The 14,131-nt window shown below is 38.2% G+C and overlaps 1 protein-coding gene across 7 annotated transcripts in view; it reads left to right on the plus strand.

Moving 5' to 3' along the window:
- The window catches only part of LOC127517196 (protein unc-45 homolog B), a 39,934-nt gene that overhangs the window by 24,712 nt on the left and 1,091 nt on the right, over nucleotides 1-14,131 (plus strand). For 4 of the 7 annotated variants that reach the window (XM_051902494.1, XM_051902493.1, XM_051902488.1 and 1 more), the window contains 15 exons: nucleotides 39-166; nucleotides 313-326; nucleotides 537-636; nucleotides 796-890; nucleotides 1,004-1,104; nucleotides 1,196-1,268; nucleotides 2,877-2,948; nucleotides 3,080-5,326; nucleotides 5,690-6,452; nucleotides 7,432-7,867; nucleotides 8,163-11,993; nucleotides 12,080-12,202; nucleotides 12,910-13,063; nucleotides 13,168-13,273; nucleotides 13,482-13,663. Coding sequence is in view for 5 of the 7 variants with exons in the window: in XM_051902488.1 (XP_051758448.1) it covers nucleotides 39-166; nucleotides 313-326; nucleotides 537-636; nucleotides 796-890; nucleotides 1,004-1,104; nucleotides 1,196-1,268; nucleotides 2,877-2,948; nucleotides 3,080-5,326; nucleotides 5,690-6,452; nucleotides 7,432-7,867; nucleotides 8,163-11,993; nucleotides 12,080-12,202; nucleotides 12,910-13,063; nucleotides 13,168-13,273; nucleotides 13,482-13,663 (8,425 nt within the window). In the remaining 2 variants the exon portion in view is untranslated. The remainder of the gene's footprint in view (nucleotides 1-38; nucleotides 167-312; nucleotides 327-536; nucleotides 637-795; nucleotides 891-1,003; nucleotides 1,105-1,195; nucleotides 1,269-2,876; nucleotides 2,949-3,079; nucleotides 5,327-5,689; nucleotides 6,453-7,431; nucleotides 7,868-8,162; nucleotides 11,994-12,079; nucleotides 12,203-12,909; nucleotides 13,064-13,167; nucleotides 13,274-13,481; nucleotides 13,664-14,131) is intronic. The other 3 variants (XM_051902490.1, XM_051902491.1, XM_051902492.1) reach the window with 3 other exon arrangements.

Here is a 14,131-nt window from a genome sequence, read left to right on the forward strand (position 1 = left end):
ATCAAACTGTATATCAACAAGGTTGGTTTGTCTTGCAGTACTATATGTATGAACTCCGTGATGGAAGCAGTAAAGCAGAATCATGTCCAAGACATGCTTGTCCGTTTGCCATCGTGGCATTTTCATATGGGAAGATGAGTACCACGTCAGAGTTGGAGCAAAAGAGGTTTACCACTTTTCTCTTTGAGATTTTATATACATTTTTGTTATGACTAAACAACTTTTTCTGAATTTTATTAAACCAAACTTTAAGTTTTGCTTATGATGATTTTGACAACTAATGATCTGTTTTCTTTACTGTTTCTTTTCAAGCCAAGACAAAACAGGTATGAATTATGGATTGTTTTGCATGTTCTTTTCTCTTTATGTGGTGAAATTGCAAATATGGCAAATAGCGATTGTTTTATTCAAAATCTTATCCATTGTCTTTCTTTCATTTGTTGTATAGCATTTTAAACTTGACTGTTCCATGTTTTTAATAATATTCAGTGTATTTAAAGTATGTAATTACCAATGAGCGGTATCTTGTATTGTAGTATTTCATTACCAACCATGGATTGGCCAATTCAAGATTGAATCCACTGTCTATGATGTTGGTCTTCAGTCTGCGAGTGGAGCCTGGTTCCCAGCAAAACTGTATGTTTTATGCAAGGACCCTCTTGCTCAGATACTATAAACCAGATTTCATTTGATAATGCACCAAAAAAAGCTGCCTAAACATCAAAGGTGGATTATTTAGAAATACTATACATCTTCTTATAAGCTATAGGACTAAAATGCAAACTATATTTTCAGCCCAAAGACAGTTCAAATTGACCATGCAATTGGTGTGTCTGAACTGAAGAGGACCTTGCCGCGGGAAATCTTTGAAACCTGCATTGTGGGTGAAGGTGTGTTTAAAATTTCATTTTGGTAATTGACATCATCACCCATATTGGTGCTAACACTGTAAATGAGCACTTGGGTGACATCTTTTAATTTGTTTTCCTGCATCTCTCCACAGTTTGCATAGATGGCAGATGTTTCAACTTGTATGATGTTGTCTCCTCTAAGGCGAAAAATGATCTTGCTCAGATAGCCCACGAGCTAAAGGAAAAAGATATGGTAAATATGGAGAAGAGTGAAATATTTAATCAAAAATCACTTAAAAAAATCTCTAAACGAATCTTGTCTTATGATCTTTTCCATTGACCAGGCTCTTGTTATTCCACTGGAAGATTCTGGTTTCCTTATACTGTTACATTCTTCACACCTCTTCTCTTATGAAGGTAAGACGTTGCCCAGTGGAGTGCAACTCCAACTCCAATCATTTTCTCTAGAGTACAATAAATTTTTAACATCAACATATAAACCTTTAAAGTCAAACCTGCCATGAGCTCTGAGGTTGTTAATCAGTGACGTATGCTGCTTTTAATGCTGTAGGTCTGTGTCATTCAAACACATTTAACAGCGCAAATCCTGGTAAAGTACTACATTACCCAAAATCCTAAATGTATACTTGGTTATATCTGATTATTTAGCAATAAACTTCAAAATTATTATTTTCTGTACTTACAATAGCACCTATAAATGAATATTGTTATATTTTCCATTTTAATTTGATTGTCATTCACAATGCTTCATGGGATTGAGTTAATTTCTTCATTAGACGTTAAATGCTAGTGCTGCCCCCGACTAAAGATTTTTCTAGTCGACTCAGATGGCAGAAAGTGCATTCTGTTTGTTTTATTTATTTTATAAAACCACAACTTTTGTTATTGTGAGTTTACACACATAAAAGTAGACTTTTTACAGTTTTGGATGATGTATTACTCTTGTGCAAGTGATTGCGCCAGTGCCTCCACGTCATGATAAACCATATTTGAGGTTGATGGATGATAGGCAAACATTTGGATTTCCTGCCCGAAATACTGTAATTACCACAAGGACCTGCCGTTAACGATCTGTCCCTCACTGACTTCACCACTTCCTCTGTATTTTTTTTTTTCTGCAACTAACAGACTAATAACATTTTGGTTTATTAAGCCTCTTCTTGTCGACTAACAATTAGTCAACTATTAGGGGGCAGCCCTATTAAAGGGATAGTTCACCCAAAAATGAAAATTTGATGTTTATCTGCTTACCCCCAGGGCATCCAAGATGTAGGTGACTTTGTTTCTTCAGTAGAACACAAATGATGATTTTTAACTCCAACCGTTGCAGTCTGTCAGTTGTATAATGCATGTCAATGGGAATTCCATCTATAAGAGTAAAAAAAAACACGCACAGACAAATCCAAATTAAACCCTGCGGCTCGTGACGACACATTGATGTCCTAAGACACGAAATGATCGGTTTGTGCGAGAAACCGAACAGTATTTATATCATTTTTCACCTCTAAAACACCACTATGTCCAACTGCCTTGTGCATCCGGTTGGTGAGGTCTGAACGCACTCTGACAACGGAAGTGATCTCTTGCACTCATTCAAGTATAAGCGCGAGACATCACTTCCGTCATCAGAGCACGTTTTCAGATCTCACCAACCGGATGCGCAAGGCAGATAAACATCAAATTTTCATTTTTGGGTGAACTATCCCTTTAAGTACATAGTGTTGTACCTTTATCTTTTGCTAGTTTTTTTTTTTTTTTGCTTCAAATCTATGTTTGTAATGTTGTGATTTATCTTGAAGCTGGTAAGTTTGGCTCTTGTCTCAGTGCTCTTTTAATAAAGTTTTCTTTAATCTCTATGGATAAAATAAACAATGAAAAATACATCTAACTTAAACAAGATAACTTACAAAGATACAAGATAACTTAAAAAGTGGAGAGAAAATCATCTTGATGTTGTTTATCTTGTGAAAACATTTTAATTTTAATCATTTCTCTTATTTGTAGACGCAAAGTCGGGTAAGGCAGCAGCACTTCAAGGCATGTTTATTTTCCCAGACTCAAGAACTGTGCCAAGAGGTAACGAGAAGTATAATTTGATTTATTCATTTTTTTTTTTCTTTTTTTAAATCAGTGTACTTTTATGTATCTTTTCATTTGCAAGTCTTGCACGTCTTAAAAGCATCTCTTTTGTGTGTTTTTATGTTTAGATGCCAAGTCGAACCTGACAAATACTAAAGTGTCATCAGAAATAATGCAAGTCATTCCAGCACTCAACTATGCAGAAACAGAGATGGGAAAATGTCCTCCAAACCAGCAGGGGTGCTCTAAAAGTTCTTTAGAGAAGTGTTTGCAGGAATATGGCACTCTTTTTCACCCAGGACTGTTGGATGTTCCCACAAGGGAAGCCAGTATGTTTCCAGACCAATTTGATGTGCCTGGTGGTTTTACTCTGATATCACCTAAATGGTCACAGGAGACTGGCACCCGATTAAAATCCTATTTTGATGAGCCTTGTGGCTTTACAATTCCAGTAGTGAGAGCACTGGAGTTACTCACTACTGGTCGACAGCAGCGTGGTGATGATCATGACGATGATGTCTATTATTGTATATCATCACCTGAGGAGGTCCCACAGACTGATGCCCCTGTTGAAAGTGAGACCTCTCACAGGACTGTTGAAAAAGTTGAAAAACAAAAAGATGAGCACAAGCATTTGCCTACAGAGCAGCCTCAACCTGCTTTGCCAGAGGGCCTTGGAAAACTGGGAACAGCTGTAGTTACAGTAGCTGACAGCGTGTTGGAGGATCCAATTTCCACAGTGTCACCCAAATTGGGTGATGTCCCTACAGAGAATTGTGTAAGTATTGACACTGATGTTGAGAAAACATCTCAAGGGAGTACTAAGGGAGATGCTGATGGAGTCTGTGTAGATTTATCCAAAAAAGAGACTCCCATCCACACAAGCAGTACACCATTAATCACATCAACAGAAGAAGGTGGTACTGCTGGGAGGATGGAGGATAATATACATCCTGAGAAAACAATGGCTGATCCTGCTAAGAAAGTAAATCGGAGGTCCTTTTCAAGGCGTAAAGGTAGGAAGCGCAAAATTCATTGGAGAACCATGAAGATCAAAAAAGGAGTTAAAAAAAAGCTCGCTTTACCAGCTTCAAGTTTGCCTCTCGTTTTGCCAGTGAACTCCACAGATGACCCTCCAAAAGAGCAGACTCAGTCTGAGACCATGCATGCTGACGACATCAATGAGAGTCCACATTCAACTAGTAGGGGCAAGGGACGCAAGCAAAGGAGAGTGAATCGAAATCTGAGTCAAGCCAAACAAGCACAAGAAACTTTAAGTGTGTCAACAGAAACTATACATGATCAAAGTATAAAAAATGAAACAAGTCCTTCAAAAAGAGACTGGCGGTCTCTTCCAAGGCGTAAAAGATTGTGGAATACTGATGCTAATCTGAAGCGTTCTTTGAGATCAGCTGCTGCAAAGATTGATGAGGAGACTATAGTGAACGCACAGGCCGATACCACAAAACAAAGTTTGTCTAGCACACCCAAGAGGAAGATGGAAGGATTTAGCTTGAGGGAACGATATGGTCTAAAAACCATAATCACAACCTGTGGCAGAGTTTTTGTCCCGCATGGTTCAGATGTTGATGTACAATCTGCAAACAAGAGACAAAGTGAGAAAATGCATGTTGAGATGAACACGGACACAAATGCAGAAACGATTTCTCCTGTGGAAAACAAATCCACAGAAATAGTGGAAAGTAAGGGAGAATCTCCCTCAAAGGTAATGGAAGAATTACCCTGTAAAGATCCAGTGGTCAGTGATGGCGAAGAATTGTCGCACAGTCCTTCAGGTGAAATGCCAAGTGCTCTCTTGTCAGCATTAAAGATATTGAGAAACCTTCACAAAAACAACCCATTAGAAATTGACAAAAGTAAGGATTTATGTTCAGAAAAGTCCATGAATGCTACATCAAATGAGAATGTAGGCTTCCAACAAACTAACAAAGATCATCCTGTTACTGTTCAAACAGGTGCAACTTCCAGTCCTCCCAGAGAATCTGACCAATCCATGCTCTCGGACCCTAAAGTATCCTCCCCTGACAAAATCAAAAAGAAAGCAAAACATAGTGTGTACAGTGCAATATCAATAAGCAAGTTAAAGACTGTACTAAGAAGGGGAAAGAGGGCGAAATCTCCTTCCCCAGGTAATAGTGCAATATCTGAGCCAGATAAAGCAGAGCCAGAATCAAAAATAAGAAAATTGGACACTGTTGTGGATCTGAAATCTGATATTATCAAGAATGAGTTGAAAGACAGAGGATCACAGCCCATGAATGATAAGGCACAACATGCGCCAGTGAAACCCATGGAGATAACTAAACAACCTGTGTCTTGGAGAGGCCTTATTCACAAGGCCTCAAAAGAAAATGGTAAGAGAATTTTTAGTTCATATATTCTGTTATTAAACAAATGTTCACATACCAAGAGTGGGAAAGTGTCCAGAAAGAGCTCTGTGTATATTTGCTACCAGTTTTAAACCTCAGTCCTTTGTGAATGTTTCATTTTCTGTAGTAGTCATTTAATTAGACTGGCTTGAGACATGATTATGCTGGTGTATTAAAATTGGCCCCATGTGTTCTTCCTTCTTCAACTTTTTGTCTTCTGTGTGCATGTCATTCTGCTTCTGAAGGCCACTGTCATACTTCCTCTTATTCTTTTGCATGTCTGCATTACTATGAGCCTTTGCTACTGCTATTTTACACTCTGTCTTTGTTTTTGTCTATTTCTTACAGGGTCCCTCAATTTTGACACATCAGCACCTTTTGAAATAGCTAAACACACTGACCAGCAGCTCATATCATCGCTTGGGGATAGGGTAGGAAGGAGAAGAATTAGCGTTGATGGCAAAGCCAGCGCAGAGAGTGTGAGCATGGGTGCATCTCTGCCCTCAGATGCATTGAGTTTACTGGCTGACTTGGCCCTCGGTTCAAGTAATGATAAAGTGTTATCGAACTTAGAAGCCAAACCTGGACAGGAGGCTAGCGGCTCCCCGCAGTCAGTCCTTCATGCTCTTCTTCGTTGTCCATCCACCAGATTTAAATTACCCCCCAGGTCTCCTTTCCCAGAAGGTCTTTTAGTGACTGGGGAACTGATTTTGGAAATATCAAAAGAGCATTCTTATTCACAGCCCACCTCTCTGCTGTCAGGTTTGTCAGGTCCATCCCCCCAGGTTTCTTCTCCATCTGGATGTGTAGATTCGCCTCTGTCATTGAACACTGGGCTTCATCTGAACCTACCCAAAGATGGAGCAGCCTCGTGTCATCAAGAGGAAGGAGGCAGAACAGAATGGAAGCATCTGATTTCTCCAGATAAGCCAGTGTCATTGATTCCCAAGACAAAAGTGAGGAAATCAAGATTTTTACGAAACAGACGCATAATTGAAAAGGAGGGAAAGATCCAAGTGATGAGGATTTGGGAAGAAGATTATGATTTTAAATTTGACAGCAAATTCACCAATGACAGTATAGACAAAACTGTCACACGAGCACTTCATGGGTAAGTACCTCTTCTTGTTGTAGTGAAAATTTAATACTGTTTTTATGTAGATTTGTGGTGACAAACCATTTACACAAGACAAAAATCTGAACATTGCTTTTAGTTTAGTTTCTGACAATATTAGGAATAGTTCACCTAAAATTAGAAATGCAAATTCAAAAATAAGTATTTTTTATTATTATTATTATTATTATTATTATTATTATTATTTATGCAACAAGCTAGAAATTATACAGCTATAATGCAAAACTATATATTCATATACACACTTTTTCTATAAAAAATTAAAACTATTACTGATTGGTGTGTAGTTGTCTACATGCTCTTACTGATTCTATCAAGACTATTACAAGTAGGGATGTCCCGATTTTTGTGCCCCCGATCCAATCCGAGTAATTGAATATTGATACTGAGTCTGTGTAGATTTATTTACCATTTTTATATATATATATATAATATAGAGAGAGAGAGAGAGATATAGAGATATACATAAGATACACACACTCTCTCTTTCTTTGTGTATGTAAACAGTAAATAATTGACTTGCGAGTGATTTGTTACAAAAGTGCACATTAAACGGCTAAACATGGAAGCTGGAATGTGTATATGATGTGCTAGAACATTGGTTGCATATGATGCAGAGTTCATTGGTTCTTGCGCACATTTTAGCTTCTTCTTTTCCTTTTAATGGCGGTTGGAAAACCAACTTAAAGGTGCATACCGCCACCTACTGTACGACTCTTGCGTGACAGCTGATTTTACAAAATATCAGGCTTAGGATAGCCGATACCGATCAGTTTAAAAAAAAAAAAAAAAGCTTAATTGGCTGGTAACATTTTTATCTAGGTGGTGACAATTTTTGTGGTCATAATTTGAGTTTAACAACAGTTTTTGTGGTAATCATTTGAGACATCATAACCCATATATAGGCATTCCAAAAAGTCTGTTAACGATTTTTCTTCTTACCTAATATTGACAGGAAATGGAACTTCAGCATTGAAGACACCTATGAGGATGTCCATCTCATTTTTCACATGTGGATTGGTCTTTTCTATAGTAAACACACTTCCAGGTTATTTCACCTTGAAAATAGTACTGCACTTTCAAAGGGGAAGGACGTTGAAAAAGTTCATCTGGACATTAACGCCATTCAAAATGCTGTGTCATTGCTCAATGTTGAGTTGAGCTCGAAAGAGGACTCGTCTAGGCCTGTGCCTCTTTCAACAGAGGTTTTGGATCTTTCTGTGAAAAATGGCGAGCCTGTGAATCTCTGTTCGGTTTCAAATCAAAGCAGAATAAAAGACACTGCATCACATCCTGGTGGAATGTCACCAACTTGTAAGCATGAAACGGCACCAAGCCATTCACCTTCTGGGACAAGTCTCTCCCTCAATCCAAAAGTTACAACAATGATGGTAATGTATTAAATTTTACATGATTACAATTGCACTGTATTTAACTCTGAGCTTTTAGTTGCATAGTTGTTAATCTCTAAAATGTATAGAATTTCTTTAAACAATTTTTTTTAAATATATTTTTAAGAAAATTCATTATTGTTTGCTTTTAGCCTTCAGTTACTTGTCATGTTTATGTTTATAAGAGATTTATTCTTTTGGACATTCTCTGTGATATTCTCAGTAATATTTTAAATTTTTGCTTCTTGTGCAGTGATTTAATAGTGATTTATTGATTTTCACTTCTCTGACACAGAGTTATAGATCTACTGTGGACATACCAGTGGAAAATTCAGTGCCTGACAGTGACACTGAAACTGATGATGAAAATGACATCGCCCCTGACTGCTCATATTCTCAGCTCTTGGAAAGAAATAGTGCATACAACCAGTTATGTGAGCAAGCATCAAATATGAGAATAGGTATTCGGTTACTACTGCCAAAGGTCAGAAATGTTACAAATAATGAAGCATCCACAAAAGTGTCCACTGTTGATCTGAAAAAGATTGGTGTGTTCCATCAAGTACTTAGTCCCGTAAAACCGTCAGCATTCTCAAAACCACATCGCCTGATTTTGGGTAGGAAAAGTTTTGATCTGAGCTTAAAAAATGAAACTGGCCATGTAGCACATGCAGTACTGCAAAAGGAGAATGTTTCTGACAATGCAGAAAGTAAAGAGATTTCTGAAACAAATAGAACCAAAGATGAGTGCCCAGAAGCTGTGGTTGATGGAAATGTTGACGATACCTCAGAATTTAAAACGGGACACGGAGCATCCATTTCGGTACAGGAAAAGAGTGTATCAGTAAGTGAAGAGAGTAAAGAAGTCTCTGATGAAGATAGCCAAGATGGATGTCTTACAATTATGGAAGATGGAAATGTTGAGGAAAACATTACTTCTGAATCACCTAGCCAAGATCAGATTAGTATTTCTGAGCATAAATGCTCTGCTCATGCAAAGGAAGATCTTAAACCTTTAGAAGAACTCAAAGGTCACGCAAACATGGTAGATGATCTGGGAGATGCTTCACTACATGAGGCTAGTGTTGAAGAGCATAACGAGACTTCTAATGCAAAAAAAGAACTTCAACCTTTACTAGATGACACAAATCTAGTTGACCATGCTGATGTGCTAAGCGATATTTCATCAGATGGGACTAGAGTTGTAGAGAATGAGACATCTAATGCAAAGGAAGATCTTAAACCTGTGCATGACCTGAAAGATCAAATAAAAATGGTGGATGAGCGGAGAGATGCCGCATCAGATGAGGCTAGTGTTGAAGAGCACAATGAGACTTCTCATGCACAAAAAGAACTGAAACCTTTACTAGATGACACAAATCAAGTTGACCATTTTGATAAGCTGAGCGATATTTCATCAGATGAAACAAGAGTTGTAGAGAATGAGACATCTAATGCAAAAGATCTTAAGTCTGTGCATGACCTGAAAGAACACACAGCTGATGAGCTAAGAGATGCTACATCAGATGAGACTAAAGTTGAAAAGTGCAATGAGATTTCTAGTGCAAAAGAAGAGCATGATCCGAAAGATCAGTTAAACTTGATTGATGCATCATCCCATGTGATTAAAGGGAATGACACTAAAGAGCCTGTGGAAGAAGATGAAGGTTATACAGGTGAGGAACTGATGCAAGAAGGTGACAGTAAGTCAAAGGAATGGGATAACCTGGATGGAGGTGATACTGAACGTGAGACGTCCACAGTAATGGTGGAACGCCTAGATGAGATTGTTTTCGGTCTAAAGGATGATATAAACAGTGTTGATATGGAATTCAGTGATGATGATGATTCCACCATCAATGATGATGTGAAGACACAAAAAAGTGAAACGCAACCTCAGTCACCAGAGGAGACATACCTTGAAGATAATGCCTTTGAATTAAGCAGTGATTCTTGCTCAGCTGAGGATCAGCCCATGTCTGTGCAAGAGAAACACACCCCTGTTTCTGATATTGATACTTTGGAAGGAATGCAAGATGAGATTGAAACCAAGACCCTTCAGCAGAGTTTAGTGGTCCAACAAGAAGCTCTTGAAGTATGTCAGAATGAGTTAAATCCAGCAAGTATTTTTGAACCCACCAAATTAGATATTAGTAATTCAGAAAAAGATGATGAAAGAGATTTAGGCCAAGAGGATAAATCTAAAGTCAGTGGTGAGGATGATACACTTGTTGATGAGAAGGAGACAAAAAGTCAAGGCTCTTGTGAAGATGAAGTCATCAAAACATACCAAGAATGCCTGTCCCCAAAAGTTTGTGCTTTGCCCCCCAATATCCCAACTTACTCTCGTAATGAAATGGTTGCTCCTCAAGCTCTGACAATTGACAAACCCTCAGAAGTGGAGGTAAACAGCATGTGCTCTACTCCTACGCAAGATGAAATGGCGTGTTTTCCAGAAGTACACGAAGACCTTTACTTTCCTGACAGCACTGTTCGTGTTGACATGTTGCCACCTAAAAGTTCTGTAAGTCCGCACACCCATGTTTCTACCACAAAGCCATTCTCTGACTTTATAGGACATAATGAAGAAACCCACAATGATGAACTAAGGTGGAAGAGAAACAAATACCCTGGGACAATGGATTTCAAAGATGAATCTGCATTAACTACTAAGTGTTCACTCAGTGAGGACCCTTTCCAGTTAAGGCACAAACTCTGTCCCACCTCCCAACAAAAAGATGACAAGAACAGTAACTTCATAGAGGGTGCACCTCAAAATGATTCTGAACTATTTTACAGAGAAGACAATGTAGACGATGTGCATGGATATTACCAGGGATCTGATGAAGGTTTACCGTGGCCTGATTACCAAACAGAGGAACCAGTTGATCACCAATTTTATCCATGTGAAATCGAATTTAGTGGGGACAATGATCAACCCATTTGTTCTAAGTACATTACATCTGAACGTGAGTATTCCTACAGGCACAAAAAGCGTGCAAAAAAAGAGATGGATAACTATTGTTGGGAAGAAAAGAAATATAAATTAGACCCTCTGTCAGTTACTTTTACTGCTGAATATACCAGGGACCAAAGTCCAAAAAAGAAATCTAGAAAGAGCAAATTCACAGTCATCCGCCAAAATTCTGCGTGGGATGAGGAAGGTATTGTAGACTACAGCATCCAAAAAACGTCATGCTTTGAAACTTATTTAAAGCCGACTAGGGAGGTCACTGTTAGTTCCCTTCCACATGTTAAGACAAGCAAGCAGCAATTTGACTGGAGCAGGTATTTTAGAAGGGAGGCGGCTTTCAGTCAGCTATTAGATGCGAGTGAGAGGGATGACAAATTTGACATTCCACCCTCATCTATTGTCACCATTTTGGACCGAAAAGGAAACCGGGTGACATTCAGTAACTCTCCCAACATGAAACCATCTTTAATTGGACTTGAGAACTCTTTAAATGACTGGCAAGAACAACAAAGTAAGGCTGATGTGACCCGGTCTGCAGTTGATCTCGAGTACCTTATCTTCTCTAAAAAAATGAATCAGGTTCTCAAAGAGAATAAGAAAGTCAGAGCTCAGAGCTCATCCAGTACCACATCACACTGTTGGTCAAATCCTAACCAGGCTACATGTCCCATGACAATTCAGTTTTCAAATCTCAGTGAAGTGGAGAACTCTGCTGAACTTAGTAAAGCACAGCCATCACTTACTGATTTTAAGATTAAAGTGGACATGTCTGACAAGAGAGAGATGATGGAACCTGTAAGAAACCGCAAACCACACCTTCAAAGATTTTTCTGTGAAAAAGGCAACGAGGTTGAGTTTGCCGGGATCTCAGAAATAACAAAGCAATGCGCTGTTGCGTACAAGTCCATGATGAATGATGTCTGCAGCAGGAAGACTCTCCCTCGTCCAATTGAGGCAAGTGGAAAGGGCATCAAGAGGAAGTACAATCGAGAGAGCGTTGGCCAACATCCTGGATTCTGTGGTCGGATCAAGAAGGACACTTTCGACAATCCTCATGACAATCTGAAGGTCTTTGTGCGGCAAGCTTCAAAGACTAAGTACAGGTTCTTTATTCTTGTCACATCAACAGATACCTTCTTTGAAGAAACCAAGGTAAGAAAGTTATGCATAAAAAGAATCTTGTGAAGTGGTCCAAAACAGTGAGGAAAGATTTTCATGGGAATTTCTATGATTTGTAGCACCTGTTGGAGATTGAAGGCCACATACCGGTTGAGCCAAACGAGTTTAACCTCAGTGACGATAGTCAGTCACCTCTTCTCATTATACTGAGGAATGAGGACATTGCAGAGCACATATGCGAGGTAAGTGAATGAGAAAAGCTCAGTTTTGTTAAAGAACTAGTGTTAATTCTTCAGTAAAGTATATATTAGTATATCACTGTATTTCAGTACCATATATGCCAGTATTAGAGATTTTTTGTTTCCATTTATTTGTTAATTGGTTGAAATTGCATGTTTGATATTGGATATTTAACTATGCATGCTCATTTCCCCTTTTTTACATTTAGAATACCTTTGTCGTCACTTGACATTCAAAATATTAAAATGGGGGGAAAGTGAATCTTAAAAAACATAATTATTTAAAAATAGTTATTTAATGGCACTACTTAATGTAATCTTTAGCAAATCTCAAAATTAATATACATTTTTTTACAGTGTACATTATGTAGTGATGCCTTAATTCACTTTTAGCATTTATTTATTTTACAGTATAATTACAATATTGATCAATACAGAGAATTAAGAGAATCTTAGTCTTTTCCTGAGATGGAGTTTCACGTCTGTTGAGCAGATATCTTTTTTGGGTTGAATTAGAAGAATGAAATGCCTTTTCATTTTTTTGTTTCCATGTTTTTTTGTTGTTGTTTTTTATGTAATTCAGTCAAACTGATAAAAGTAGCAGAAGTTGGGAAAAAACTTTGAGCAATTGTTTCAGAAACTGTTTCTCTGTGAACTTCTTGTTTGATTGAGGTTGCCCTTTAAAATGGCTGTTTTTCCCATTCAACCAGGTGCCTTGTTTGCTGGAATTAAAGAAGTCGCCCAACGTCCTGTTTGCTGGCATCGACCGACCTGATGACGTGGTGAACCTCGCTCACCAAGAGCTTTTTGAAAAAGGAGGCTTTATAGTGTGTGATGAATTGGCTCTTGACACACTTACTCTAGGTACTGATCAAGTTGCTACAGAAATTATGCATGTTGTTTTACTGGAGATGGACTGATGTAGAGTATGACATTTTCATTGGACTTGTATTTGTCAAATTTATAAGATGACATGAAGAAAGTTGTGGGGATTCTGGAGGAGTTAGACAAACAAGGGAAATGGAAATGGTTTCTGCACTATAGAGACAGTCGCAGGCTTCGGGAAAGTGCAAGGTAAGATCACAGCTGTGACTGAAACTGTACCAGCTTCTAGTTTCGCCTTGATGCCTTTCTACCTCTGAACACTGCCTGATAAAGCAGCATTTAAAGTTTTTTTTTTTTTTTTTTTTGTTTAAACAATAGCTACTTTTGTTAGTACTTGCTTACCCAGTTGTGGGCACAGACTAATTCCCACTCTCCTCTAACATAATCTCCTCGACAGGTCCAGTCCTGAGGGAAGTAAGAAGCAGCAGTTTATCGATTGCTGTCAGAAAGCTGGCATAGTCGAGGTCTTGCCCTATCATGAATGTGATGTCATATCACGGGACCGACCGGATTACCTCTTCTGTTTGACTCGTCTCCAGATCCAAAACGCCTCCGTACGGTTTCCTGTGTTTATTACAGGTGAGAGTTTTCATTTTTGTGAAAAGTCCTCATGTCTTACAGGTTAGGGCCCGTTCACTTCAGTTCAGTTCACACCAGCCTATTGAACTGCACAATTAAATAAAAATTAAATCACCATAACCCCATATAAACGTTTTGTAAAACATTAAATTATTCAGATTTCTTAAATATATTCATATTACTTCTGCACCTTAAAAACATTGTATGTTGAGTATATGATTGATCTGATATGTCTGTGCTTCATACATTTTTTTCAAGAAATTGAAAGGAAGGAATTTTTTCACCATAATCTTCTACACAGCCATCTGTAACAGATGAGCAAGCTTTGATTTTAATTACACTGCAAAGTTACCAACTCGTACAGATAAACCTGTATTCTCCTTTCCTCTCTGTCTTGTGGTTACACGTTATGGCTGGAAAGAACTAGTGAAAACTTGTTTCCTGTTATTTTAAGTTCTGTTTCTCTTT

Source organism: Ctenopharyngodon idella, chromosome 8 (assembly GCF_019924925.1).
Source record: "Ctenopharyngodon idella isolate HZGC_01 chromosome 8, HZGC01, whole genome shotgun sequence".
In the NCBI taxonomy this organism is placed as follows: domain Eukaryota; kingdom Metazoa; phylum Chordata; class Actinopteri; order Cypriniformes; family Xenocyprididae; genus Ctenopharyngodon; species Ctenopharyngodon idella.